Source organism: Tachyglossus aculeatus, chromosome 5 (genome assembly GCF_015852505.1).
Source record: "Tachyglossus aculeatus isolate mTacAcu1 chromosome 5, mTacAcu1.pri, whole genome shotgun sequence".
Classification (NCBI taxonomy): domain Eukaryota; kingdom Metazoa; phylum Chordata; class Mammalia; order Monotremata; family Tachyglossidae; genus Tachyglossus; species Tachyglossus aculeatus.
In genome coordinates, this window is record NC_052070.1 from 72,745,260 (window position 1) to 72,770,918 (window position 25,659).

At 43.2% G+C, this 25,659-nt stretch overlaps 1 protein-coding gene across 3 annotated transcripts in view; it reads right to left on the reverse strand.

Moving 5' to 3' along the window:
* ADPGK (ADP dependent glucokinase) overlaps window positions 1-25,659 on the reverse strand; it is a 42,885-nt gene that overhangs the window by 10,574 nt on the left and 6,652 nt on the right. Inside the window, exons 1-3 of one of the 3 annotated variants that reach the window (XM_038746404.1) lie at window positions 10,764-10,950; window positions 7,597-7,659; window positions 5,896-6,016 (exon numbers count right to left, since the gene is read on the reverse strand). In XM_038746404.1, the coding sequence (XP_038602332.1) occupies window positions 5,896-6,016; window positions 7,597-7,659; window positions 10,764-10,856 (277 nt within the window). In that variant the 5' untranslated portion in view covers window positions 10,857-10,950. Of the gene's footprint in view, window positions 1-5,895; window positions 6,017-7,596; window positions 7,660-10,763; window positions 10,990-25,659 lie in introns of those variants that run through there. The other 2 variants (XM_038746403.1, XM_038746406.1) reach the window with 2 other exon arrangements.

Below are 25,659 nucleotides of genomic sequence, written 5' to 3' on the forward strand. Positions count from 1 at the left end.
CGGCGTGAAGTATAGACTGAAGTGGGGAGAGACAGGAGGATGGGAGATCAGAGAGGAGGCTGATGCAGTAATCCAGTCGGGATAGGATGAGAGGTTGAACCAGCAAGGTAGCGGTTTGGATGGAGAGGAAAGGGTGGATCTTGGCGATGTTGTGGAGGTGAGACCGGCAGGTTTTGGTGACGGATTGGATGTGAGGGGTGAACGAGAGAGCGGAGTCAAAGATGACACCAAGGTTGTGGGCTTGTGAGACGGGAAGGATGGCAGTGCCATCTACAGTGACGGGAAAGTCAGGGAGAGGGCAGGGTTTGGGAGGGAAGATAAGGAGTTCAGTCTTGGACATACTGAGTTTTAGATAGCGGGCAGACATCCAGATGGAGATGTCCTGACAGCAGGAGGTGACCCGAGGCTTAAGGGAGGGAGAGAGAGCAGGGGCAGAGATGTAGATTTGGGTGTCATCAGCACAGAGATGATAATTGAAGCCGTGGGAGCGAATGAGTTCACCAAGGGAATGAGTGTAGATAGAGAACAGAAGGGGACCGAGAACTGACCCTTGAGGAACCCCTACAGTAAGGGGATGGGAGGGGGAGGAGGAGCCCGCAAAGGAGACTGAAAATGAACGGCTGGACTTTCCCAAATTCATCACCCTGAGCCATATCATTCCATCAGCCAACTCTAACATTTAAGAACTTATTTACAACCTCCTTAGCACTCATGTACATATATGGACTCAATTACTTATTTTGACCACTCTAGGATGTGCCTTTTTTTCTTTTTACATTCGTTTCAAATGTTTTTACTACATCATTTGAGCAGGGTACGTTTTGCTTCTTTATTCTGTACTTCCCAAGGGCCTAGTACCGAGCACTGCACAAAGTGAGGGACTAATAAATACCACTCTTACTACTATTGACTGAATGCTAATGAACTGCCCTCAGTGTAGCCACTCCTGTACCAAAGAGGTGCATTACATTCTATTTTCCATCATTTTCCATCCAAATTGCTTAATGTCTCTAAGAAAAATTCCACGGAAAAATAATAAATGAAATTACTGACCTAGACCCAGAAAGGTTTTTCTCTGAATCTGCAAGCCAATAAGACTGGGAATCTATTTGCCAATGGACCATATTCTAACACCCTCAAGTTCTAAACCTGGGTTTCAAGAGACAGTTATATCTGGAGTCGGCATTGCAAAAACGTTCAAAAAACATGCAAAATTGTTTCCACCAACTTACTTCCTCTTCAAGCTACATAACCGAAGAGAAGAACAACATTTCCCCCAGCCCCCTTCTAAACTTCCTTTCTTCCATAAGTTGAAGGGACACACGGACACAGTGTGGTGGTTTTGTGGGCAACTAGAATTTGGACAGGATGTGGTCTGGAGCAAAGAATGAATAAACAAAGATCTCCACAGTAGGGAAAAAACAAAAAACTAGAGTGATGGTTCCCAGAAAAGAACAACTTGCCTAATGGTCCTCCAATGCCAAAGGATCCAAGACTACCCTGGCCTGAACTGGAGGGGAATTAATGCATAAGTAATATGGCAAGAATTACACTGCTACAGAGGAGGAAAGGAAGACAAAAAATGAGGTTTAACTAGCAATGATAAAAAGAAAGGAGGATTCAATGTGCTAAATACTATTCCAAGCAGGTGGAATTGGTGAAAAGTGTTCTCCACCCTTAACGCCTTGGTGTTTTCCCAACAGCTGTGATGGCTGATTAACTTTCCAGACCATGCTGTCAAAATGGATGCTACAGTGACTAATCAAACAACATAACTTGGCGGAAAACTTTAATCCCAAGAGAGCATTTCATTTGCTTAAGCAAGGAAACAGGTCTAGAATCAACTCTTTCCTTCAAGCTCCACTGCCTTTCCCGTTAAATTAAATTTCCTCACCAAAAACAGACCTTCTTTTCCTCCAATAGGACCTATTGGTTTTCCAAAAACTTTGTACACAATTTTATTTTTTAAATGGACAGCCAGTCATTTGGGATTTTTAGTGCTAAGTAATAGCTTGCTTAAGGCAGAACAGGGAAAGGTAAAAGCCTAAAATGTGCTTAATCACAAAGTTTGAAGTAGGGGACAAACAGGATAAATCGGACGATTTGCTCTCAAAACAATTACCTAAATTAGGGAGCTGCTGGGGTCAGATCTTTTGTAACTCATGGGCTGATTTTGGGCTTTCTACAATAAAACACTCATTAATCCCAGTTATCTTTTAAGTATAGGTAACCACCTAAGCTTTATGCAAGATGAAATCTGTAGGGTAACTGTTCAGCATCAAGAACCTGAATGGATAGACAATGACAATTAAATTGGGAAGCTTAAACAACTAAAGAGAATAGCAACCCTTCACAAAAGTCATTATGAGCTATACCACCCAAACTAATTATATAATTTATATTCTCCATGGAAATACAGAAATCTTTTTTGTATTTTGGAAAGATATTTGGCAGCTCGCTATGCTCTATGACCTAAGATATTGCTGCCAAATTTTGCATGATGGTTCTTGAAATCAGGAAGCCACAGGATTTTTTTGTCTCTGCTTGGATTCGTTCACCATGTTGTATCAATCATTCAATACTACTTATTGAACGCTTATTGTGTATAGAGCACTAGACTAAGTGCTTGGGAAAGTACAATACACCAGAGTTTCCAGCCCACAACGAGCTTACAATCTCAAAGGGAGACAGATATTAAAATAAATTATATATATATGTACGTAAGTGTTGGAGCGAGAGAGTTTGGGGTGAACATCAAGTGACAGAAATGAATATTTGGTTTGAATGAGAGAGATGAGTCGAGGATAACACCAAAGTTATGGGCTTTGGAGAGAGGGAGGATAGTGGTGCTTTCTACAGTAATGGGAAAAGCGGAGAGGACAGGGTTTGAGTGGGAAGATGAGTTCAGTTTTGGATAAGTGTGAGGTGTTGTGTTTGAGGTGTCAAGATGGTGGATTGAATCTTTCAAAACTGTACTGACTTTGATCAAATTCAGTAGGATATTAATTTAATCAATTTTTGGACCAAAAGAATGATTGTTTGGGTAATATTTAAATGATTTCCCTTTTAAAATTTAATATTTTAAACAACTGGCTGAAAACCCCCAGCATAAAGAGAATAACAAGATGCAGAGCTATTGGTCATTTTGGATAGCTATAACTGCACTGGAATAATGAGAGACAAAGATTTTACAATTTACAAATATACCGTAAATTCCTCAGCCAAATTTCAATTCAACAGTGAAGGTAGAGGGGCGGGTTTATCATTGTGCTAGAACTCTGCTACTGTTCCTCAGCAAAGAACAAAATTCTTTCAGATTCACGTCATCTGCAACGGATGACAAGAAGCAGAAGGGCAATACAACATCTCTGGTACAAATCAAGACATCATTCTACAGTTGCAACAGAGGCATCCTACTCACAATAGTTCTGCCCAAAATTTCAAGACTACTCTCAAAAATGTGACTAACATGGACAAAGCACATTTTTGAGATGAGTACCTAAAAGACATGAAACAGTCAATGCACTTGTGACCAATGAGATGCTAGCCATCGTCACTGTTGGTCATTAATTTGATGGGCATGGTGTTATTTGGCCAAAAAAAGGTTTCAAAGATTAACAGACATACACAGAGCCTATTGATGTCTTAAAGACCCCTCTGAAATTTTGGCAAGACATAGATAGGCATCAGTTCACAAAGGCTGAGAGATCCAGCAACAGGAATGCAAACTATTAAGTTCTGCCATTCACTTTTATGTTTGCAGGATGATGCCGTGAAATGAGACTAGCAATCATTTTAAGATGTCACTGACTCTCACTAGTTTTTGGGTGACGTGTTTGTCAAAATCTGAAGAGAGCAATTGTTGTCCGTAAACCTCAACCAGAGTAGACAACTACGCTCATCTCAGAGGTGCAATACTTTCCAAGCACTTAGTACAGTGCTCTGCACATAGTAAGCAATGTGAATTACTGTTAATTACAATTACATTAATTGTAATTAATCAATTACAATTACATTAATTGTAATTAATAAATTACATTAATTAATTGTCATTAATTACAATTAATTCATTAATTGGATTAATGAATAATGATGGAGAGGTCAATTGGTTATACAGCCACCTATCTATTCTGGAAGGCTACACTCTACTGTGGGGAAACAAAGGATTCTGCGGCAGGCCTGTCCATTTTGTGTCATGTACTTTTAATCCAAACTGGCTAGGATTTCAAACAGAATCAATACTGTGTCAAAAAATAGTACAATTACCATGATCCAGTGGCAATACCACCACAAAAAGCAATGTGCTTGGACCAACCAGCTGTATGAGAAAACTGACTGTAAGCTCATTATGGGCAGGGAACGTGTCTACTAATTCTGTTGTACTCTTCCAAGCATTTAGTATAGTGCTCTGCACATTAGTAAGTGCTCAATAAATATGACTGGTTGAAAGGCAAAAAACCCCCAAAATCAGTTTATGAAATAAAAAACAATCAGGTGAACACAACTTCTCTGAGCCTCAGTTACCTCATCTGTAAAATGAGCATTAAAACTATGAGCCCCCCGGGGGACAACTTGATCCCATTGTATCCCCCCAGCGCTTAGAACAGTGCTTTGCACATAGTAAGCGCTTAACAAATGCCACCATTATTATTATTATTATTATATACTTGAAATAATGAAGGCAGTTCATGCCTTTTTAATGTCTTTGCATTCCCAAGCTAAGCTAATAATAAAAACAATAATAGCGGTGGTATTAAGTGTGTATATTTGCCTGCACACACAAGCAAACCGCCTGGTCCACTTTCAAACTATGAATCCAACTGGGCAGCGTGAGGGTAGAGAAGAATTTTCCATTACTTTCACATACGCTATACTTCTGAAGCAGCACGGTGTAGTGGGCAGAGCATGGATCCAGGAGTCCGAAGGTCATGGATTCTAATCCCAGCTCTGCCACTTGTCTGCTGGGTGACCGTGGGCAAGTGACTTCTCGTCTCTGTGCCCCAGTTACCTCATCTGTAAAATGGGGATTGAGGCTGTGAACCCTACATGAGACAGGGGCTGCGTCTAACCCCATTTGCTTGTTTCCACCCCAGTGCGTAGAGCCTGCCACACAGTAAGTGCTTAAGAAATACCATAATTATATTATGACTAAATGTTGATATCTGGAATTGGCCGATACACCTCAAAGAACCATAAGGTAATACAGCGTATTCTACCTTGTGTTAGTATGGTACTCCCATTCAGTGCCTTTCACTGGTACTTTTCATCCAAAGCATTTGTAATCCTTTGCCAACGCAGAGTCAATAATCCTCCCACCCTTATGAAGTATGGGAGTCAGAGGGACCTGGACTCTAATTCCGGCTCAGCCGCTTTTCTGCTGCGTGACCTTGAGCAAGTCACTTCACTCCTCTGGGCCTCAGTTACCTCATCTGTAAAATGGGGCTAAAACTGTGAGCCCCATGTGGGACAGGAACTGTATCCAACCTGATTATCTTCCATCTACCCCAGCACTTACTACAGTGCCAGGCACAAAGTAAATACTTAACAAATGCCATAAAAAAGAGAGAGAGAAGCAAAATTGGCTCTCTTGAGTTTCACCTGTTCTTCCCTATCTGTACCCAAATTCAGGGAACTGACTCAAAGGCCAAAATAAAGATGAGCCATAGGCCTACATATTATAAAGTCTTTCCGGTGAGGGCAGAAGCTGAATCTTGTAATTAACGTGCAGGAATATTGCAAAGCAATCGTACATAACCACTGAAGAATCCAACATGCATTTTATCCTTTTATACTAGTCTAAATGATCTTATCAGAAACCAAAACATTTCCTGCCAGCAACAGATACAACTGAGGTTTTATCTCAGTCCACCAAATTCCTTTAAGGGATTTCATTACCTGCTTGATACTCCAAAATAAGGTGGAACTCATCCACTTCTTGCATTGACTCTGGGGGAACAAATACATTGTCATCAAGAAGTTCGTGTAGTTTAGGGCCAACAGGACCACAAAGGAGAACCTAAAAACCAACCAAAATTAAATGCATTACACCAGTTATTCCTAAGTGAAGAACTGGAACTCTTACTTGCTACAGCACAATTAAATTATTGCTGCCTTAAAAGCTGCCATCCAAGTCTAATTAACTTGAAACGGGCATTCATTTGGTGGTTCCTGGAATTAACTCTAGCATTTAGCCACGTGCTGGTCCAAGGACCTAGACCCCTGGAGTCCCATCCGCACATAAGGGCAGCTGGAGCAGGGAGATCCAGCTCCTACCAGACATATAAAACGGAATACCAAAACCAAAGTCAATTCCCCCTTCCCACACACTTGAGTCTCTTCCCCACCTAGTCAGCCCTCATTCCGGCAAAATTGACATGGCCAGCTTTAACAGGAACCGGCTGAGCTTCAACCACTCAAGACTTGGAATTATGCAGAAACAGAAATCCCCAAGCTACGCATCTTGAAACTGGTTTTATGTAAACAGTGGAAAAAACAGGCTACTAAATCTACCAATCATTTGTATTTATTAGGCGCTTACTGTGTGCAGAGCAATGTATTAAGGCGCTTGGAAGAGTCTGATACAACAGAGATAGTAGACATATTCCCAGACCACAAGGAGCTTATGGCCTAGAGAGGGATACATACATTAAATAGATCCCGGATATGTACATAAGTGCTACGAGGCTGAAATATGGAAATATGGTGGTTGAAGAGAATTAACTAGCATCTTGATTCAGAAAGTGGATGAGAAGAACCTTCACAACCAAGTGTTCCTATTTTCCAATCCAAACCTATGCATCTCCTGGTTGAATTCGCTGACACTGTACTTCAGTTCTCCTCTTCTAGACTTTAAGCTTGCTGTGGGCAGTACAATGCTCTACACACAGTAAATGTTCAATAAATACAATTGATTTGATCAATACCCAGCTCTCTCTGCTACTCTGGTCCTGCAACTCCTCAAATATTGTTGAATTCTGGAGTGGCTGGGCAATGATAACATTATAATAGTAGAATCTGACCTATCTCAAAAGAGAAAAAGAGTTGACTGATGAATCAACTTGACTTCTGAGTACTCTATTTGAAAATGACTTCATTAATATCTGGCTCATCAATGCTGTTACAGCATCCAAAAGCACAGAATCACTATCACAGGATATTAAGAAACCTCAGCTAGGTTTCGGAGGATCAAAATATGGAACTTTTCTAAGTATTCACAGGTTCCTACTTGAACAGAACAGTGTTCTATTGCCTCTTGCAGGAGCAGCCTAAAAACTCTGATTTTATTAACTGCACTCCAAGGAGTTCTTGAATCCCAGACAAGTAGCCTAAAAAGAAAAGCTTGAGAAGGCAAAGAAACAATTTTGTACATAAAAGACTACCCAAATTGGCACCTTGATCACATAAGATAACACCTATGCTGTATTTCTGAACAGGATTAAAGCTGCTACCAAGAAAAAGGTTTTCAGCTTCTCACTTTGCAGTGGACAAACACAATTTACATAATCAAGACTCAATGCATCTAAGAGAGATGACCAGGTGGCAAAATCTCAGAAACAGTTAAAGATAATGAAGTGTATAATAGGCATCTTGACTTACCTTCAAATTTGAATTGGTTGCAAGTTTCTGTCCAATTAAAGCAGCATTTCCCCCAACATAGTGCTGCAAAACAAAGTCAGGGGTTACACTGTTTTACATTAAGGTAACACTTTAAATTAGTCACTATCCTTGGGCAATTACTTTTATTAGAGTGAAAGACAGAATTGAAACCAAAACAATTCCAGAATCACATCACAGTCAATTGGAATCACATCACAGTCAATTGAAACCTTGAAAGAATGAGATGGACTAGAATGAGAACCTTGTTGCAGTGAGAGGAAATCAAGGTACCATCGAAATGACTCTATCCAATATAAAGCAACAAACATTATTAAGAGTGAAGACTGTTCCCAAGATACCTCACAGAGTCAGTAGTTTGGTGTAAGCACAGAAAACAGACCTGCAGGCAGTGGGTGCCAATTTTTCATTTTAGATGCAGGGGCAAAAAGTGGGGAAAAATCTTGGAGGGGATGGGCTGACTGGCAAGAAATTCACCTTTTTGGGTTTTTTCAGCCCTGCTTGGAAACTCTCAGGTCTTGTCTTTTATTTATGGGATTTTGTTGGGCAACTGCTCTGTGCCAGACACCGTACTAAATGCCAAAACGGGTGCAGGCTAATCAAGTTGGACCCAGTCCCTGTCCCATTTAGGGTTCACAGTCTTGATCTCCATTCTACAGATGAGGTAACTGAGGCACAGAGCAGCTAAGTGACTTGCCCACGGTCACACAGCAGGCAAGTGGCAGAGCCTGGATTAGAACCCAGGCCCATGCTCTATCCACTAGGCATATTGCCCACAACCTAGGATGAGCATGGCTGCGAGACCAGCTCATAAAGCCGTGGGAGCAACTGCCCCGAATGCCTTCGGGGAGGTTGGCACTTACCACTGCAGGCCAATAAATTGAGCCTGCCCAAACCTCAGAGCCTCCTGGCTGGCTACTGGGTTCTTGGAGGGATGCCTGGCATTTCCTGCAATTTGTGGCTTTACCCTGAAAACTCTCCAGGAAAGAAAAGGGGCCAGGCACAGTGCTGGGAATGTGTCTACCAACTCCGTTGTATTGCACCCTCCCAAGTGCTGAGTACAGTGCTCGGCCCACAGTAAGCATTCAAAAGATCCCATGGATTGACGGACAAATACGGGATGGAGCTTAATGCTCCATTAGGTAAATCCAGGTGACACCTAATCATGAATTCATTATGTGATAAAAATAAGAAATTTAAGGGATCATCATCATCATCATCAATCGTATTTATTGAGCGCTTACTGTGTGCAGAGCACTGTACTAAGCGCTTGGGAAGTACAAATTGGCAACATATAGAAACAGTCCCTACCCAACAGTGGGTTCACAGTCTAAAAGGGGGAGACAAAACCAAACATACTAACAAAATAAAATAGAATAGATATGTACAAGTAAAATAAATAAATAGAGTAATAAATATGTACAAACATATATACATATATACAGGTGCTGTGGGGAAGGGAAGGAGGTAAGATGGGGGGATGGGGTGGGGGGACGAGGGGGAGAGGAAGGAAGGGGCTCAGGATCAAAGGGATCAAAGTTGAATCAAGCTTTACTGCATTAAAACCCTTCTTCCCATGAGATAGATGGTGACTGAAGACAAGAGAAATTAATTAAAATTGGCGGCAGAAAACAGTTAGTTTGAGGACTGAATCCAGAGGATACACTATCATTTTGGAACATCATAAAGACAATTTCACTTGAGACAGCCTTCGCTTCTGAGCTCATTTGCCACTCGGGGCTAATTCTAAAATTTAATTTTAACAGTTCAATCTTCACTTGGATGATTCCTTTGGGACTGCAATGCCCATTACTAAGGCTCAAAAAAGCACCTGGAAGAAATTATTTAAAGTCCTAAAGTTCACTGGCAAGATTTGTTCCTCACAATGACAGCAAGACTTTTCCAACCCCTATCATGGTAAACTGATGTAATTAATTTGGGAAAGGTGTCAATTTAGAATGGTAAACAGAGAAGACAGTTAAGGAAAAGGAAAGCGAACAGAGAGAATAGAACATGAGGGAGGAAAAAAAAAAACTTAGAGCAAGTAACCATAACAAGTCATAAGAGATAAACCAAAGCTAAAAAACAGGAAAAAAAAAACAGATAAAAAACAGTATTAAAAAAGATGGGAGGAATAGTCAGTAAATTCAGGAAAAAGACTTGACTTTTCTGTGGCTTAAAGGAGTAAACTATAGAATATATATAACGCCCATACTCTGTGTGTGGGAGAGTACAATACAGATAATGGATATGATCCCTGTCTTCAAAGAGCTTACAGTCTAATGGTAAAAGAAATAAAATCAGCCCGGACAAGCTACTTCCAACAATAGGGTAAATAAGCCACTTGTAAAATCAATTCAGAAGGGCCAAAACAAGTGTGAAGCAAACAAAAAATCTGAATCTACAAGGCTGACAGTGAAAAGAAACATAAAAAGATACCTTAAAAGAAGGCTTTCTTGCATATTTCACGCTCTAAATACACATCTGTACTTTTTACATCCTCACAATTCAAGTATTACATCTGCCCAAAAAAGGCCATAAATGCCTTCTCCAGGACTATATATAAATCCTTGCTTCATTGTTGGACACCTGCTTCACTGCTTCTGCTTTGGTTCAATTAATCCACGCATTATTTTAGCACAAATCTTAACAATGCCTCCCAAATACAACAATGCCTCCCAAATATGCCAAGGACGGAAGCTGAAAAATCTTCAAACATTATTTCAACAAACATGAAAATTAGGCAGTTTTACAGTGACAATTTTTTTCAAATGTATTGTTTAGCAGCCTGATAGGAATGTGTGCCAGCTGCCAAGCTAAAAGGACATCAGAAATGGAGTTTTCAGGGAGCAATATAACAAACCGGAGGTGCAAGTAAGTTTTGAATTCTTAATGCCATAACTGAATTTTGACACTTCTGGCACATACAATGAAAAAAATGCCTATTTGGAATGGTCATTAGAACTAGCTGATTAGTGAACATTTTACTGGCATTTCAGAAATTAAAATGGGGATGAAGACTGTGAGCTGCACGTGGGACAACCTGATCACCTTGTAACCTCCCCAGCACTTAGAACAGTGCTTTGCACACTGTAAGCGCTTAATAAAAGCCATCATCATTATTATTATTCTCAAAATGGAGTACAGACCTGTGCTTCGGAGAACCCTGAAGCAATCCCCGCAATCTCTTGAAAAGACTCCTTGTCACTGAAAAAACGTTCAGCAGCTGCTCCCTTCTCCATGAAATAACTGAAGGCTTCTTCCAGGTCTTTCCTTGAACGCAAGACCGCGTGATCTTTCCTACTCTCAGGACTGAGGCCCAGTGCTTGTAAAAGCTTCACACCAGAGAGCACTACATCCACACATGCATTGACTCTGTGGAGAAGAAAAGAGAAAGGAGGCCCCTGAATTATACGTATTATTAATTGCATTTAACATCTTTTTTTCCCCCCAACAAAATCTCTTGATACAAACATAAGAAACACCAGTGGGTTAGACCAACAGCCTATATAGCCCCCATATTCTTTCTCTGATTAGAGTCAAGTGTTTTATGCTTGTGGTATAACTCCTCTCTTGACAGAAATTTTAACAGTTATGGATGTCTTCCCCAAACCTCCTACCTTTGCTTTCTAGTAATCTATCAAGTATCTACTATAACTGTTCCCCCTACTACCCTAACTTTATCTCGGATAATCCATTAGGGACCTCTTGCCAATGAATTTCTACCAACCCATCTAGAACCCACTGATATTTTCAGCCTCCTTACCTTCCTGAGGTAAGGAATTATTTATGATCACTAGCGGTTTTTCAATCAAAGACTCCATATTTAATGAGTTCATACTCTGGGAAAAACAGTGTATTAAGGGGCTTGGAAGAGTACCGTAGATTTGGAAGACACAATCCCCACACTCGAAGAGCCTATAATGTAGTGGGAAAGACACACACGAAAATAACAGAAAGAAGCAACTCTTTTTTATGGTATTTGTAAAGCAGCTTCTATGTGTCAAGAACTGTTTTAAGCACTGGGGTAGATACAAGTTAATCAGGTTGGACACAGGCCCTATCCCACATGGGGCTCACAGTCTAAGTGGGAGGGAGAAGAGGTATTGAATACCCATTCAGCAGTAGGGGAAACAGGCACAGAGAAATCTAAAGATATGTACATACATGTTATCTTGAGTGGGAACCCCAAATTATTAAGTGACACGGAAGTGACAGTGGGGGTGGGAAAGATAGAGTGAGGAGATGAGATTAATTATGGAAGGCTTCCAGGAAGTGAAAGAGTAATTGTGGTATTTGTTAAGCACTTCTTATGTGCCAAGCACTAGGTAGATACAAGATAATCATGTTGGACACACTGCCCATCCCACGTGGGGCACCCAGTCTAAGAAAGTTGGGAGAATAGGTATTGAATCCCCACTTTACAGATGAAGAAACTGAAGCCCAGAAAAGTTAACTGACTTGTTTACAGTAACCCAGGAGATGAGTGGCAGAGGCAACATCAGAACCCAGGTCTTCTGACTCCAGTGTCCACGGTCTTTCTAGGCCATGAAAGCAATGTGATTTCAGAAAGGTTTTGAAGATATCTGCCAGATGTGAAGGGGGAAGGGAGAGCATAAACAGGAAGTTGGCATTGAGTCAGACAAGAACAAGGCACAGAGAGGAGCTTGGTTTGCGAGGAATTAAGCGTACGAGCTGGGGCATAGTGGGAGAGGAGCGAAGACAAGGAGTGGGGAGATGGCAGATTGAGTGCTTTGAAGCCAAAAAGGTCAGGGACTTCTGCTTGATGCAGACAAGAATGGACAACCATCGGATGTTTCTGAGAAGTGGGGAAACGTGCTTTGTGTCCCTATGATCTCCAAGCTTCGGGGGACCTTCTTCTTCCTGGTATTGTGTGAACTAATGAATAACAATTACATTTGCCATGTATGCACCCTTCAAAATTTTGTACATTTTAATTATACCCTTACTCCACCTTAGTCACTCTGGACTGAGGAGTGCTCATCATTTAAGTCCATACCCTGTTCTTCAACACGAGGGTTAGTTCCCACAGAACCTCAGACTGGTAACATTTATTGTTCTGATGTCACATGCATGTCCAAAAGTAGTTACCTCAGCCTTGAACAGGTTTGTGTTGTTGGAAGAGCCCTCCTTAATCCCCTTCTAGTCAAATAGGGATCAAAAATGTGTTTTACGGCAGAGCTATCTTTTTTATGGTACTTTTTAAGCGCTTACTATGTGCCAGGCACTGTACCAAGCACTGAGGTGGATACAAGCTCATCAGGTTGGACACCGTCCCTGTCCCACATGGGGCTCACAGTCAATCTTCATTTTACAGATGAGGTAACTGAGGCACAGAAAAAGTAAGTGACTTGTACATGGTCAAACACAGTGGTGGAGCTGGGATTAGGACTCGGGTCCTTCTGGCTCCCAAGCCCGTGTTCTATCCACTAGGTCACGTTGCTTCTCATCTCTTCATTTAGAAGCTGCTCCTTCTCTCTCAATCACTATGTTTATCCTTCTCTACCTCTAGTAGAGCCTTTCTAAAACTGTCTACAGAATACCAGGTGCAGCAGTCCCATGTTATACATTATGTAGTGACAAAATTTTACCTTTTTTATTTACTTTTCCTGAAAGTGCTTAGCATTTTATTGCCTTTTCTATCCACCTGCTACTATACCAATGATTTGAGCGATGACGCTAAGATCTCTCGGAAACCATAATCACAAAGTTGTAGTTGGGTTATTTTTTTCCTCACTGCCGGCCAATTTTCTGTTTTATAAGATCTACCTGCAGTTTGTCTCAATCTGCACATTTTCACCAGCTGGAAGCATTTAGTATCATTTGCATCATGGAGTCTTTACCACCCAGGCCCTCTTCAAGATCATTTATGAAATTTTAAATAAAGCCAGTCTAAATACATATTCCTGGGTGGGGGTGGGGGATCCTCTGTTCACCCTTTTCCATTGAGAAAAGTGGTTATTTACTCCTTCTCTTCGCCTCATCTTTTAGTTAGGTTTCTCTCCATGAAAGAACAGCCCCTCCAATTCCAAGATTACTATCTTTAGTGTCGAACGTTTGGTGTTTCTGAAAATCTAAATCTGTTTTGCATAATGATTTCCCTCTACCCACATGAAAGTGTAAGATCCCTTAGGTCGCAGATTGTCTTCTGTTTCTGAGGAACTTTTCTACAGAAAAGTGGTACAAAGCACTACCCTCAATAGGCTCTCAATAAATTCTGCTACTACTAACTGCATATTTACTGAGTCCTTCAAAGAACTCCAGCAGATTAGAGGCAAGATTTCTCCTTATTAAATCTATATTATCTTTCTTCTAATAGGTTGTATTTTGCTAAGTACTGGCTAGTCCTAAAGCCGCCAATAAATTCTACCAGTTTGTCAGATACAGAAATGTAACAATGTTCGATTATTCCCTGAGATCCTTATTACATAGGCTACCTGCCAGTCCTCTGTGATAGTGGCCATTTGTAATATGGAACACGTTTCACATTTTTGCCAGGAGTTGTGTATTTGGTCCCCTTAATTTATTTACATTTTGTTTATCAATGTGATCTAAGATATTCTCAGCGGTTACTATTGTTTGATCCAGTTCCTCCTGACTTGTCTGTTACAAAGTATAATTTGATTATGATCACTGACAAGTCAAATATTTTTGAGACTTCTTACCCTTAAACTGAAAAGTCTAAAGTTGCTCCTCAAACCTGCCATTTTCTAAGCTAAGTAGCATTTATCAACCACAGTCACTGCTCTCCCCAAGTCACCAATGACCTCTCCCTTGCCAAAAACAACAACAAAAAAAACCAAAACAAAACAAAACAAAAAAAACCCCAGAACTTATTCCACCCTAATCCTCCTTGAACAGTTGTCTGCCTCTGACACTGGGGACCAACCCTTTCTGGAGACACTATCTAACCTCAGTTTCTCTGACAGTCTTCTGGTTCTCCTCCTACCTCTGTGGTCACTCCTTAGTCATTTTTGCTAGCCCTTTGCCTCCATTCCCTAACAGTTCTGGGTCCCCTTCTACTTTCACTCTCCACTCGGTTTCTTGAGGAGGCTCTATGCTCTAATGGCTTCAACTTTCACCCATATGCACATGACTCACAAATCTATCTCACTAACCAACCCAACCTCTCTCCTTCTCTGCAATCCTCCATCTGCTTCTACCTCCAGGAGATTGCTACATGGATATCCTATCAGCACCTCATTCTCAACATGTCCAAAATTGACCTCATCTTTCTTCCCTCCCGAAACCTCTCCTTCTCCTCCAAACTTTCCAATCACCGCTGACAATATCACCATCCTCCCCATCTGACAAGCCCACCACCCTGACATTAAGCTTGATTCCTCTCTCCTAACCCAGTCAGTCACTAAATCATGTTGGTTAATTCTTCACAACATTTCCAATATCTCCATCCAAACTTCCCCCATGCTGGTCCTAGCACCTATACTATCCTTTCTTGACTACTGCATCAGCCTCCTCACTGACCTTCCTGTCCCCAGCCTCTCCCCTCTTCAGGCCTTATTTCCCACGGCTGCCTGGGATCACTTTTTTTTTTTAAATAGGATGCCAGAATATTCCAGAATGTCTAAAATATCCTATAGATTTTACGCTTACTGTGGGCATGGAGCATGTCTCCCTACTCTGTTACACTGTACTCTCCCAAAGGCTTAATATAGTGCTATGCACAGAGTGAACACTCAATAAATAGGTCTGATTGATGGATCGATCATTCTGCACACATCTCCCTACTCCTCAAAATTCTCCAATTGTTGTCCATTCCTCTCCACATTAAGCAGAAAATCCAGACAACTGGCCTCAAGGCACTCACTTGGCTCTCATCATTATTGGTATTTATTAAGTGCTTAATGTGTGCAGAGCATTGTACTATATTCTGGGGAGAGTACCACACGGCATTGGTAGATGCATTCCCTTACAAGCTTACAGTTTCTCCCCTCAACTTTCCCAACCTCCTTTCCCACTATGCACTCACTCTCTTCTTCCTCTCAAGTTAACGAGGAATAGTGATAGGTTCTCACCTCTCGTTACTGACCTCTTGCTTACACCTCCCTTCTGCCTCAAACTCCCTTCGCATTCACATCTAACAGCACAATGCTTTCCCCATTTTCGAAGTCCTCCTGAAGTCACATCTCTTCCATGAGGTCTTCCCCAATTAATAGCTCATCTTCCCATTTGATTTCCCCCCTACTACTGCTTCAGCAACATAGAACTTGGGTCCTCACTCACCTTCCCCTGGTAGAACTTATTTATATATCTTCACACTCTGTTGCTCGTTCCCCCTCCCCTACTAAAATGCAAGCTTCCTTGAGAGCAGAGGACTAGTCGAACTGTATCGTATTCTCCCATGCTATTAGTACGGTGGGCTGCACACAGTACGTGTTCAATAAAGACTATTGATTGACTGACTGACTTTTGAGCAAAGCATGAATAAAAAAAAACCAGGACGCAAAAATTGAGCAATGCTTCAAAAGAAGAAAAACAATGGCAGGCAGAAAGAATGCTCTATTTTTTGAGAGATGGTCTATTTTTCAGTGAACAGTACACAGTTACATATAAAAATTATTGTTAATACCTATTACATAGGAAGCTTTATCTAATTTTTCTTTTCAAAAAAGAACTGTGCAATGTGTTTATAGGTTTAATGTAAATATCAGAGGGCCAGAAATATTATTCACTTTCACAGAATCCCTTATATCTTGCAAGCTCTAAACCTAGAGAAGAAAAAATAAATATTTCTGAGCGCTAAGCACTGAACCAAATAAAAGGACATAATAAGTTTCTATTTGTTGCCGACTGTACTTCCCAAGCGCTTAGTACAGTGCGCTGCACACAGTAAGCGCTCCATAAATACGATTGAATGAATGAATGAATGAAGACTATCAGAATCACCATGTGGAGTTAGCAGATCACTTCGGTAGGAGAGCTACAACCTGAAGGAGCTTTCCCAAAGTCCCTCCATAACCTGCTCACCATTCCAATGGCGCTCCTCATTTTTCTTCTGCTCCCCAGCTATTCCAAGAGGACAGGTCTCTCCCGCTCTCCAAATCCACCCCATTACCTCTCCTCTGTCCTTATCCCCTCTCGCTTCCTAAAATTGCTTGCACCCACTCTCCTTCCACATCCCACTGTTATTTCATCCTCTCACACTCCGCTCTGTTGGTTCTTTCTCCCCTGCCTTCCAACATACTCAAGTCTATCCCAATATGAAAAAAGCCCTCTCTCGAACCCTCGGCTCCTTCCAGCTATTGCCCCATTTCCCTGCTCCCATTCCTATTCAAGCCCCTGGGATAGGCTGTGTACATTTACTGCTTTTGCTTCCTCTCCGCCAGCTGTCTACTGGATCCACAGGCAGCCAGGCTCTCGACTCCTTCGCTCCACTAAGACGGCCCTCTCTGAGGTCAGCGATGACTTCCTTCTGGCCAAGTCCCAATTGCTAAGCTCTGTTCTAACCCTCCTTGACCTTTCAGCTGCTTGGCACTGTGGACCGCTTCCCCTCCTTAAAACTCTATTAGGTGCCAGTTTTGATGACGAGGTACTAACCTAGTTCATCTCCAAAAAATCTCTGGCCGCTCATTCTCAGTTTCATTCACGGTTGACTCTTCTGTCTCTCTCCTGTTTACTGTGGGCATTCAGAAAGGCTGTTTAGGATACCCTACCCATCTTCCCCCATACCCCGTCTTGGGGAGCTTATCCATTTGCATGGCTTCAACTCCCATCCCTATGTAGTCATCCTCCAAGTCTACCTCTCCAGTTCTGACCTCTCCTCAATCAACCACTCAACTGTATTTACTGAGAGCTTACTGTGGACACAGCACTGTACTCAGCGCTTGGGAGAGCATAAAACGGCAGAGTTGATAGACACATTATGGCTTCTACTCCACCCTAATCCTCCTAGACTTCTCAGCTGCCTTTGACAGCACGGACCACCTCCTTCTCCTAGAACCATTATCTAACCTTGGCTTCACTGACTTTGTTCTCTTTGGTTTACCTCCTATCTCTCTGGCCAATCATTCTCAGTCTCTTTCACAGACTCCTCTGCCTCTAACAGTGGGAGGCCCTCAAGACTCAATTCTGGGTCCCCTTCTATTCTCCATCTACACCCACTCCCTTGGAGAACTCATTCACTCCCATAGCTTCAACTACCATCTCTATGCGGATGACTCCCCAAACTATATCTCCAGCCCCGCTCTCCCCCCTCTGCAGTCTCTTATTTCCCCCTGCCATCAGGACATCTTTACTTGGATTCCCGCCAACACCTCAAACCTAACACCTTGACTCACCTCTCTCATTCAACCCACGTACTCAATCTGTTACCAAATCCTGTGGATTCAACCTTCACAACACTGTTAAAATTCACCCTTTCCTCTCCATCCAAGCCATTATCATGTTGAAACAAGCACTTATCTATCCCACTTTGACTATTGCACCAGACTCCTTGCAGACCTTCCTGCCTCCTGCTTCTCCCCACTCCAGTCACTCTGCTACCTGGATCATTTTTCTCCAAAACCTTCAGGCCATGTTTCTCCACTCCTCAAGAACCTCCAGTGGTTGCCCATTTACCACTGCATCAATCAATCAATCAATCAATCGTATTTATTGAGCGCTTACTATGTGCAGAGCACTGTACTAAGCGCTTAGGAAGTACAAATTGGCAACATATAGAGACAGTCCCTACCCAACAGTGGGCTCACAGTCTAAAGTCCAAAGTCTGCATCAAACAGAAACCTGCTGGCTTTAAAGCACTCAACCACCTTGGCTCTCCTACCTTACCTCTACTATAACATAGCATGTTCACTTTGCTCCTCTAACACCAAGCTACTCACTACCCCTGGGTCTCCGACCTCTCACCCGTGTCCTGCTTCCGACCTGGAACTCCATTCCCCTTCATATCCGACAATCACTATCCCACCTTCATAGCCTTATTAAAAGCACATCTCCTTCAAGAGGCCTTCCCTAAACAAGCCCTCATTTCCTCTACTCCCTCTTCCTTTTGCATTGCCCCTGCCCTTGGATTTGCACCTTTTTAGTCACCCCACCCTCAGCCCGGCAGCACTTATGTACATTTCCCTTAATTTACCGTTAAGCTCCTCATGGTTAGGGAACGTGTCTACCAACTCGGTTATATTGTATTCTCCCAAATGCTTAGTACAGTGCTATGCACATAGAAAGCACTCAATAAATACGATTGATTGATTGAAGGAGATTACAGTCCAGAGGAGGAGACAGACATTAATATAAATAAATTACGGATCTGTACATAAGTGCTATGGAACTGAGGATGGAGTGAATATCAAGAGCCTAAAGGGTACAGATCAATCGATCATTCAATGGTATTTGAGAAACAGCGTGGCTCAGTGGAAAGAACCCGGGCTTGGGGGTCAGAGATCATGGGTTCTAATCCCAGCTCTGCCACTTGTCTGCTCTGTGACCCTGGGCAAGTCATTTAACTTCTCTGAGCATCACTTACCTCATCTGTAAAATGGAGATGAAGACTGTGAGCCCTACGTGGGACAACCTGTTCACCTTGTATCCCCCTCAGCGCTTAGAACACTGCTTCGCCCATAGTAAGCGCTTAACCAAAACCATCATTACTATTTGAGCACTTACTGTTCAAATCACTGTACTAGGTGCTTGACAGAATGCAAGACAACAGAGCTGGTAGAAGCATTCCCTGACCACATGGAGATTCAAATGCATAAGTGATGCAGATGGGAAAGGGAATAGGGGAAAGGAGGACTTAACTGGGGAAGGCTTCTTGGAGGACATGTGATCACAACCTCACATCTCCCCTGCCTCCCAGACATCTCGAGCTGAATGTCCCACGGGGACCTCACCCTGAGCATGACTAAAACGGAGCTACCCATCTTCCTGCCAAACCTACTCCTTCTTGTAATTCTGCCATCACGGTGGAAAAACACAACCATCCGCCCTGGCCCCAAAGCCCACAGCCTCGGTGCCATCCTGGAATCATCTCTGTCTTTCAAACTCACATAAAAATTCCTGCCAAGTCTTACAAGTTCTTCCAACAGAATAGTTCCCAGATCTCCTCCTTCGCTTCTCTGTATCTCATTTTTAAAATGTTCTCTCTCCTCACGCGCTTGGCACACAGTGGGGTGTTTCGATACCACGGTTACTATTATTACTGCCATTCTCTTCACTCAAGACACCTAGCACCTAAACTAAGCACTAGTTAAATCATGGCTAGCCTCCTTGCTGGTCTCCTTGCCTCCAGCCTCTAACACCTCCAATCTACATTGCACATCATCTTCTTGGAGCATCGCTTGGTGTATTATCACTCCACTCCTTTAAACCCAATACAGGCTTCCTGTGTCCCTTGGCATCAAACAAGAATTCCTCACACTGAGCTTCAAGGGACTCAAATAACTCGCCCTATCTTCACATCTGCTCTCCATCTGCTACTCCCCTGCTCGCTCTCTTCCCTCACTTCAAGCTAAACTTCTAACTGGACCTCCCTCTCCTCGCCCACCTTTGACTCTACGGTCCTGCTGTCACCCCAGCCTGGAATCCCCTTCCTCCCCAAGCCTGGCAGGCTACAGCACACCCCATCATCATCATCATCATCAATCGTATTTATTGAGCGCTTACTATGTGCAGAGCACTGTACTAAGCGCTTGGGAAGTACAAATTGGCAACAATTCAATATTCAATGCCTTCCTCAAACCCAAGAAGCCTTCTCTGATTACCTCCCAGCACCTCAAATTTTACAAACCTACCAGAAATTTATATCCATCTTACGAACTTTTGTATGTTATTTAACTGAACGTTCAAAGACATTACTTCATTTATAAATATTTTTAGATCTGTTTCCCCCATTGGAGTAAGGTCCTTGGGGGCAGGATATGTGTCACTTCTGTTTTGTAGCTCCCAAGTGTCAGGGCACCTAGTGGGTGCTCAATAAATGCCCATTACTATTATTACTGATCATAATATTAACAGAACATTAAAGTTAGAGACATAGAATACTTCCACTGGAAGAGAGCTTGAGAGATCATCTAGTTCCAGCCCCTTTCCTCCAGATTGAATGGTTGCTTATCCTCTGATAAGCTGTGGACTCCACAGCCTCCCTTGGCAGCCCATTTCTATGTTTCATAAACCTGACAATGAAGAAATTCTTATTTGCAACCTCAGACTCACTTGCTTTGAGACCATTTCCTCTCCTTCCCTCAAAAGAAGAAAAGACCTGGCTATCTATCTTTCCATAACCACCCGCCATATACTACAAAAGTTATTACCACCTCTAAGCTTTTGCATTGCTGAGTTAAACCCAAATTACTTGAAACTCATGCGAGATTCTATATCAGCAAGATATTTCTAATAATAACTGCTATTATAATTATGGCATTTAAGCGCTCACTATGGGCCAGGCACTGTACTAAGCACTGGGGAAGATACAAGCAAATCGGGTTGGACACGGTCCATGTCCCACGTGGGACTCTCGGTCTCAATTACAGAGAAGCAGCATGGCTCGGTGGAAAGAGCATGGGCTTTGGAGTCAGCGGTCATGGGTTCAAATCCACATGTCTGCTGTGTGACCTTGGGCAAGTCACTTAACTTCTCTGAGTCTCAGTTCCCTCATCTGTAAGACCCCGTAGGACAACCTGATCACCTTGTATCCCCCTCAGCGCTCAGAACAGTGCTTTGCACATAGTAAGTGCTTAACAAATGCCATCATTCCCTTCTAGACTGTAAGCCCGCTGTTGGGTAGGGACCGTCTCTATATGTTGCCAGCTTGTACTTCCCAAGCGCTTAGTACAGTGCTCTGCACACAGTAAGCGCTCAATAAATACGACTGAATGAAGGAACCCCATTTTACAGATGAGGCAACTGAGGGCCAGAAGTGAAGTGACTCGACTAAGGTCACACAGCAGGCAAGTGGCGGAGCTGGGATAAGAACCCAAGACTTTCAGACGCCTAATCAATCAATCAATCAATCAAGCCTGGGCTCTATCCACTAGGCCACGCTGCTTCTCTAAAGTCATTTAGGTTAGTTTGGGGTTGTTCACAATTTTGCAAATGTCCCCATTTTTTCCTAAAATTGATAAATCTTATCGGGGGGGGCGGTGGGCAAAGAGTCAGTTCATATTATCCCCAAAACAACACACTATAACTATATTTATGGTTCTTGTTCAATTGCAATTTAGGATAAACCTCTAACAGTACTTCCTCTTCTTACTCTCAATAATAATAATAATGGCATTTGTTAAGCGCTTACTATGTGCAGAGCACTGTTCTAAGCACTGGGGAAATACAAGGTGATCAGGTTGTCCCACGGGGGGCTCACAGTCTTTATCCCCAGTTTACAGATGAGGTAACTGAGGCTCAGAGAAGTTAAGTGACGTGCCCAAGGTCACACAGCAGACAGGTGGTGGAGCCGCGATTCGAACCCATGACCTATGACTCCAAAGCCCGGGCTCTTTCCACTGAGCCACGCTGCTTCTCAAGTGGGGCCACGGTGGTAGCCTGCTTCCTGAAGCAGCGTGGCCTAGTGGAAAGAGCCCAGGCATGAGAATCAGAGGTCGTGGGTTCTAATCCCGTCTCCGCCACTTATCAGCTGTGTGACTTTGGGCAAGTCACTTCACTTTTCCGGGCCTCAGTAACCTCCTCCGCAAAATGGGGAGGAAGACTGTGAGCCCCACGTGGGACACCTGATGACCTTGCATCTACCCCAGCGCTTAGAACAGTGCTTGGCACATGGTGGGAGCTTAAGAAATACCATTATTATTATTATTCCCGCTGAATCTTCACCTTTCCAAGAGATCTCTGGCGGGGGGAGAGGGGGAAAACGGACATTTTTCTGATCCACAGAGTCCTCCCCTAGATGTTGAGCCCGTTGTTGGGTAGGGACTGCCTCTATATGTTGCCGCCTTGTGCTTCCCAAGCGCTTAGTACAGTGCTCTGCACACAGTAAGCGCTCAGAAGCAGCGTGGCTCAGTAGAAAGGGCACGGGGCTTGGGAGTCAGAGGTCATGGGTTCTAATCCCGGCTCCGCCCCATGTCAGCTGTGCGACTTTGGGCAAGCCACTTCTCTGTGCCTCAGTTCCCTCATCTGTAAAATAGGGATGAAGCCTGTGAGCCCCACATGGGACAACCTTTCATTCATTCATTCATTCAATCGCATTTACTGAGCGCTTACTGTGTGCACAGCACTGTACTTAGCACTTGGGAAGTAGCGTGGCTCAGTGGAAAGAGCCCAGGCTTTGGAGTCAGAGGTCATGGGTTCAAATCCCGCATCTGCCAATTGTCAGCTGTATGACTTTGGGCAAGTCACAACTTCTATAGGCCTCAGTTACCTCATCTGGAAAATGGGGATTAAAACTGTGAGTCCCTGTGGGACAACCTGATCACACTGTAACCTCCCCAGAGCTTAGAACAGTGCTTTGCACATAGTAAGCGCTTAATAAATGCCATCATTATTATTACAAGTTGGCAACATACCTGATACAAGGCAACCTGATCACCCTGTATCCTCCCCGGCATTTAGAACGGTGCTTTGCACATAGTAAGAGCTTAACAAATACCAAAATTATTATTAGTACTAATAAAGCAGCATGGCTCAGTGGAAAGAGCACAGGCTTTGGAGTCAGAGGACGTGGGTTCAAATCCTGGCTCTGCCAACTGTCAGCTGTGTGACTTTGGGCAAGTCACTTCACTTCTCTGTGCCTCAGTTACCTCATCCGTAAAATGGGGATTAAGACTGTGAGCCCCCCGTGGGACAACCTGATCACTTTGTCATCTCCCCAGCGCTTAGAACAGTGCTTTGCACATAGTAAGTGCTTAATAAATGTCGTCATCATTATTATTATTATTATCATTATTAAAGAGCCTGGGCTTTGGAGTCGGAGGTGGTGGGTTCAAATCCCGACTCCGCCACTTGTCAGCTGTGCGACTTTGGGCAAGTCGCTTCACTTCTCTGGGCCTCAGTTCCCTCCTCTGCAAAATGGGGGTGAAGCCTGTGAGCCCCACGCGGGACAACCTGATTACCTTGTATCTACCCCAGCGCTTGGCACATAGTAAGCGCTTAATAAAGGCCATCATTATTATTACTAAATGCTATGGGATGAATGAATGTTGCCAGAGGTTCTGCCCCGAGACGCCTACGGGGGTTAAGACTGTGAGCCCCCCGTGGGACAACCCGATCACCTTGTAACGTCTCCAGCGCTTAGAACAGTGCTTTGCACATAGTAAGCGCTTAATAAATGCCATTTAAAAAAAATCCCCAGTCAACTGTATATATGTATGTACATATTTTTTACTCTATTTTCCTTGTACTTTAGACTGTGAGTGCCCAATAAATACGATTGAATGAATGAACGAATGAATTTTATTTTGTTAGAATGTGTTTTGTTTTGTTGTCTGTCTCCCCCTTCTAGACTGTGAGCCCGCTGTTGGGTAGGGGCCGTCTCTATATGTTGCCAACTTGTACTTGCCAAGCGCTTAGTCCAGTGCTCTGCACACAGGAGGCGCTCAATAAATACGATTGAATGAATGAATTTTATTTTGTTAGTATGTGTTTTGTTTGGTTGTCCGTCTCCCCCTTCTAGACTGTGAGCCCGCTGTTGGGTAGGGGCCGTCTCTATATGTTGCCAACTTGTACTTGCCAAGCGCTTAGTCCAGTGCTCTGCACACAGGAGGCGCTCAATAAATACGATTGAATGAATGAATTTTATTTTGTTAGTATGTGTTTTTTGTTTGGTTGTCCGTCTCCCCCTTCTAGGCTGTGAGCCCACTGTTGGGTAGGGCCTGTCTCTCTATGTTGCCAACTTGTACTTCCCAAGCGCTTAGTCCAGTGCTCCGCACCCAGGAAGCGCTCAATAAATACGATTGAATGAATGAACGAATGAATTTTATTTTGTTGGTATGTGTTTTGTTTTGTTGTCTATCTCCGCCTTCTAGACTGTGAGCCCACTGTTGGGTAGGGGCCGTCTCCAGATGTTGCCAACTTGTCCTTCCCAAGCGCTTAGTCCAGTGCTCCGCACGCAGTAAGCGCTCAATAAATACGACTGAATGCATGAACGAATGAATTTTATTTTGTTAGTATGTGTTTTGTTTTGTCGTCTGTCTCCCCCTTCTAGACTGTGAGCCCACTGTTGGGTAGGGGCCGTCTCCAGATGTTGCCAACTTGTCCTTCCCAAGCGCCTAGTCCAGTGCTCTGCACGCAGGAAGCGCTCAATAAATACGACAATGAATGAACGAATGAATTTTATTTTGTTAGTATGTGTTTTGTTTTGTCGTCCGTCTCCCCCTTCTAGACTGTGAGCCCGCTGTTGGGTGGGGGCCTGTCTCTCTATGTTGCCAACTTGTCCTTCCCAAGCGCTTAGTCCAGTGCTCTGCACACAGGAAGCGCTCAATCAATACGACTGAATGAATGAACAAATGAATTTTATTTTGTTAGTATGTGTTTTGTTTTGTTGTCCGTCTCCCCCTTCTAGACTGTGAGCCCGCTGTTGGGTGGGGGCCGTCTCTCTATGTTGCCAACTTGTCCTTCCCAAGCGCTTAGTCCAGTGCTCCGCACACAGGAAGCACTCAATACATACGACTGAATGAATGAATGAATGAATGAATTTTGTTAGTATGTGCTTTGTTTTGTTATCCGTCTCCCCCTTCTAGACTGTGAGCGCACTGTTGGGTAGGGACCGTCTATGTTGCCAACTTGTCCTTCCCAAGCGCTTAGTCCAGTGCTCCGCACACAGGAAACGTTCAATAAATACAAATGAATGAACGAATTTTATTTTGTTAGTATGTGTTTTGTTTTGTTGTCCGTCTCCCCCTTTTAGACTGTGAGCCCGCTGTTGGGTGGGGCCTGTCTATGTTGCCAGCTTGTCCTTCCCAAGCGCTCAGTCCAGTGCTCCGCACGCAGGAAGCGCTCAATACATACGACTGAATGAATAAACGAATGAATTTCATTTTGTTAGTATGTGTTTGGTTTTGTCGTCCGTCTCCCCCTTCTAGACTGTGAGCCTACTGTTGGGTAGGGACTGTCTCTCTA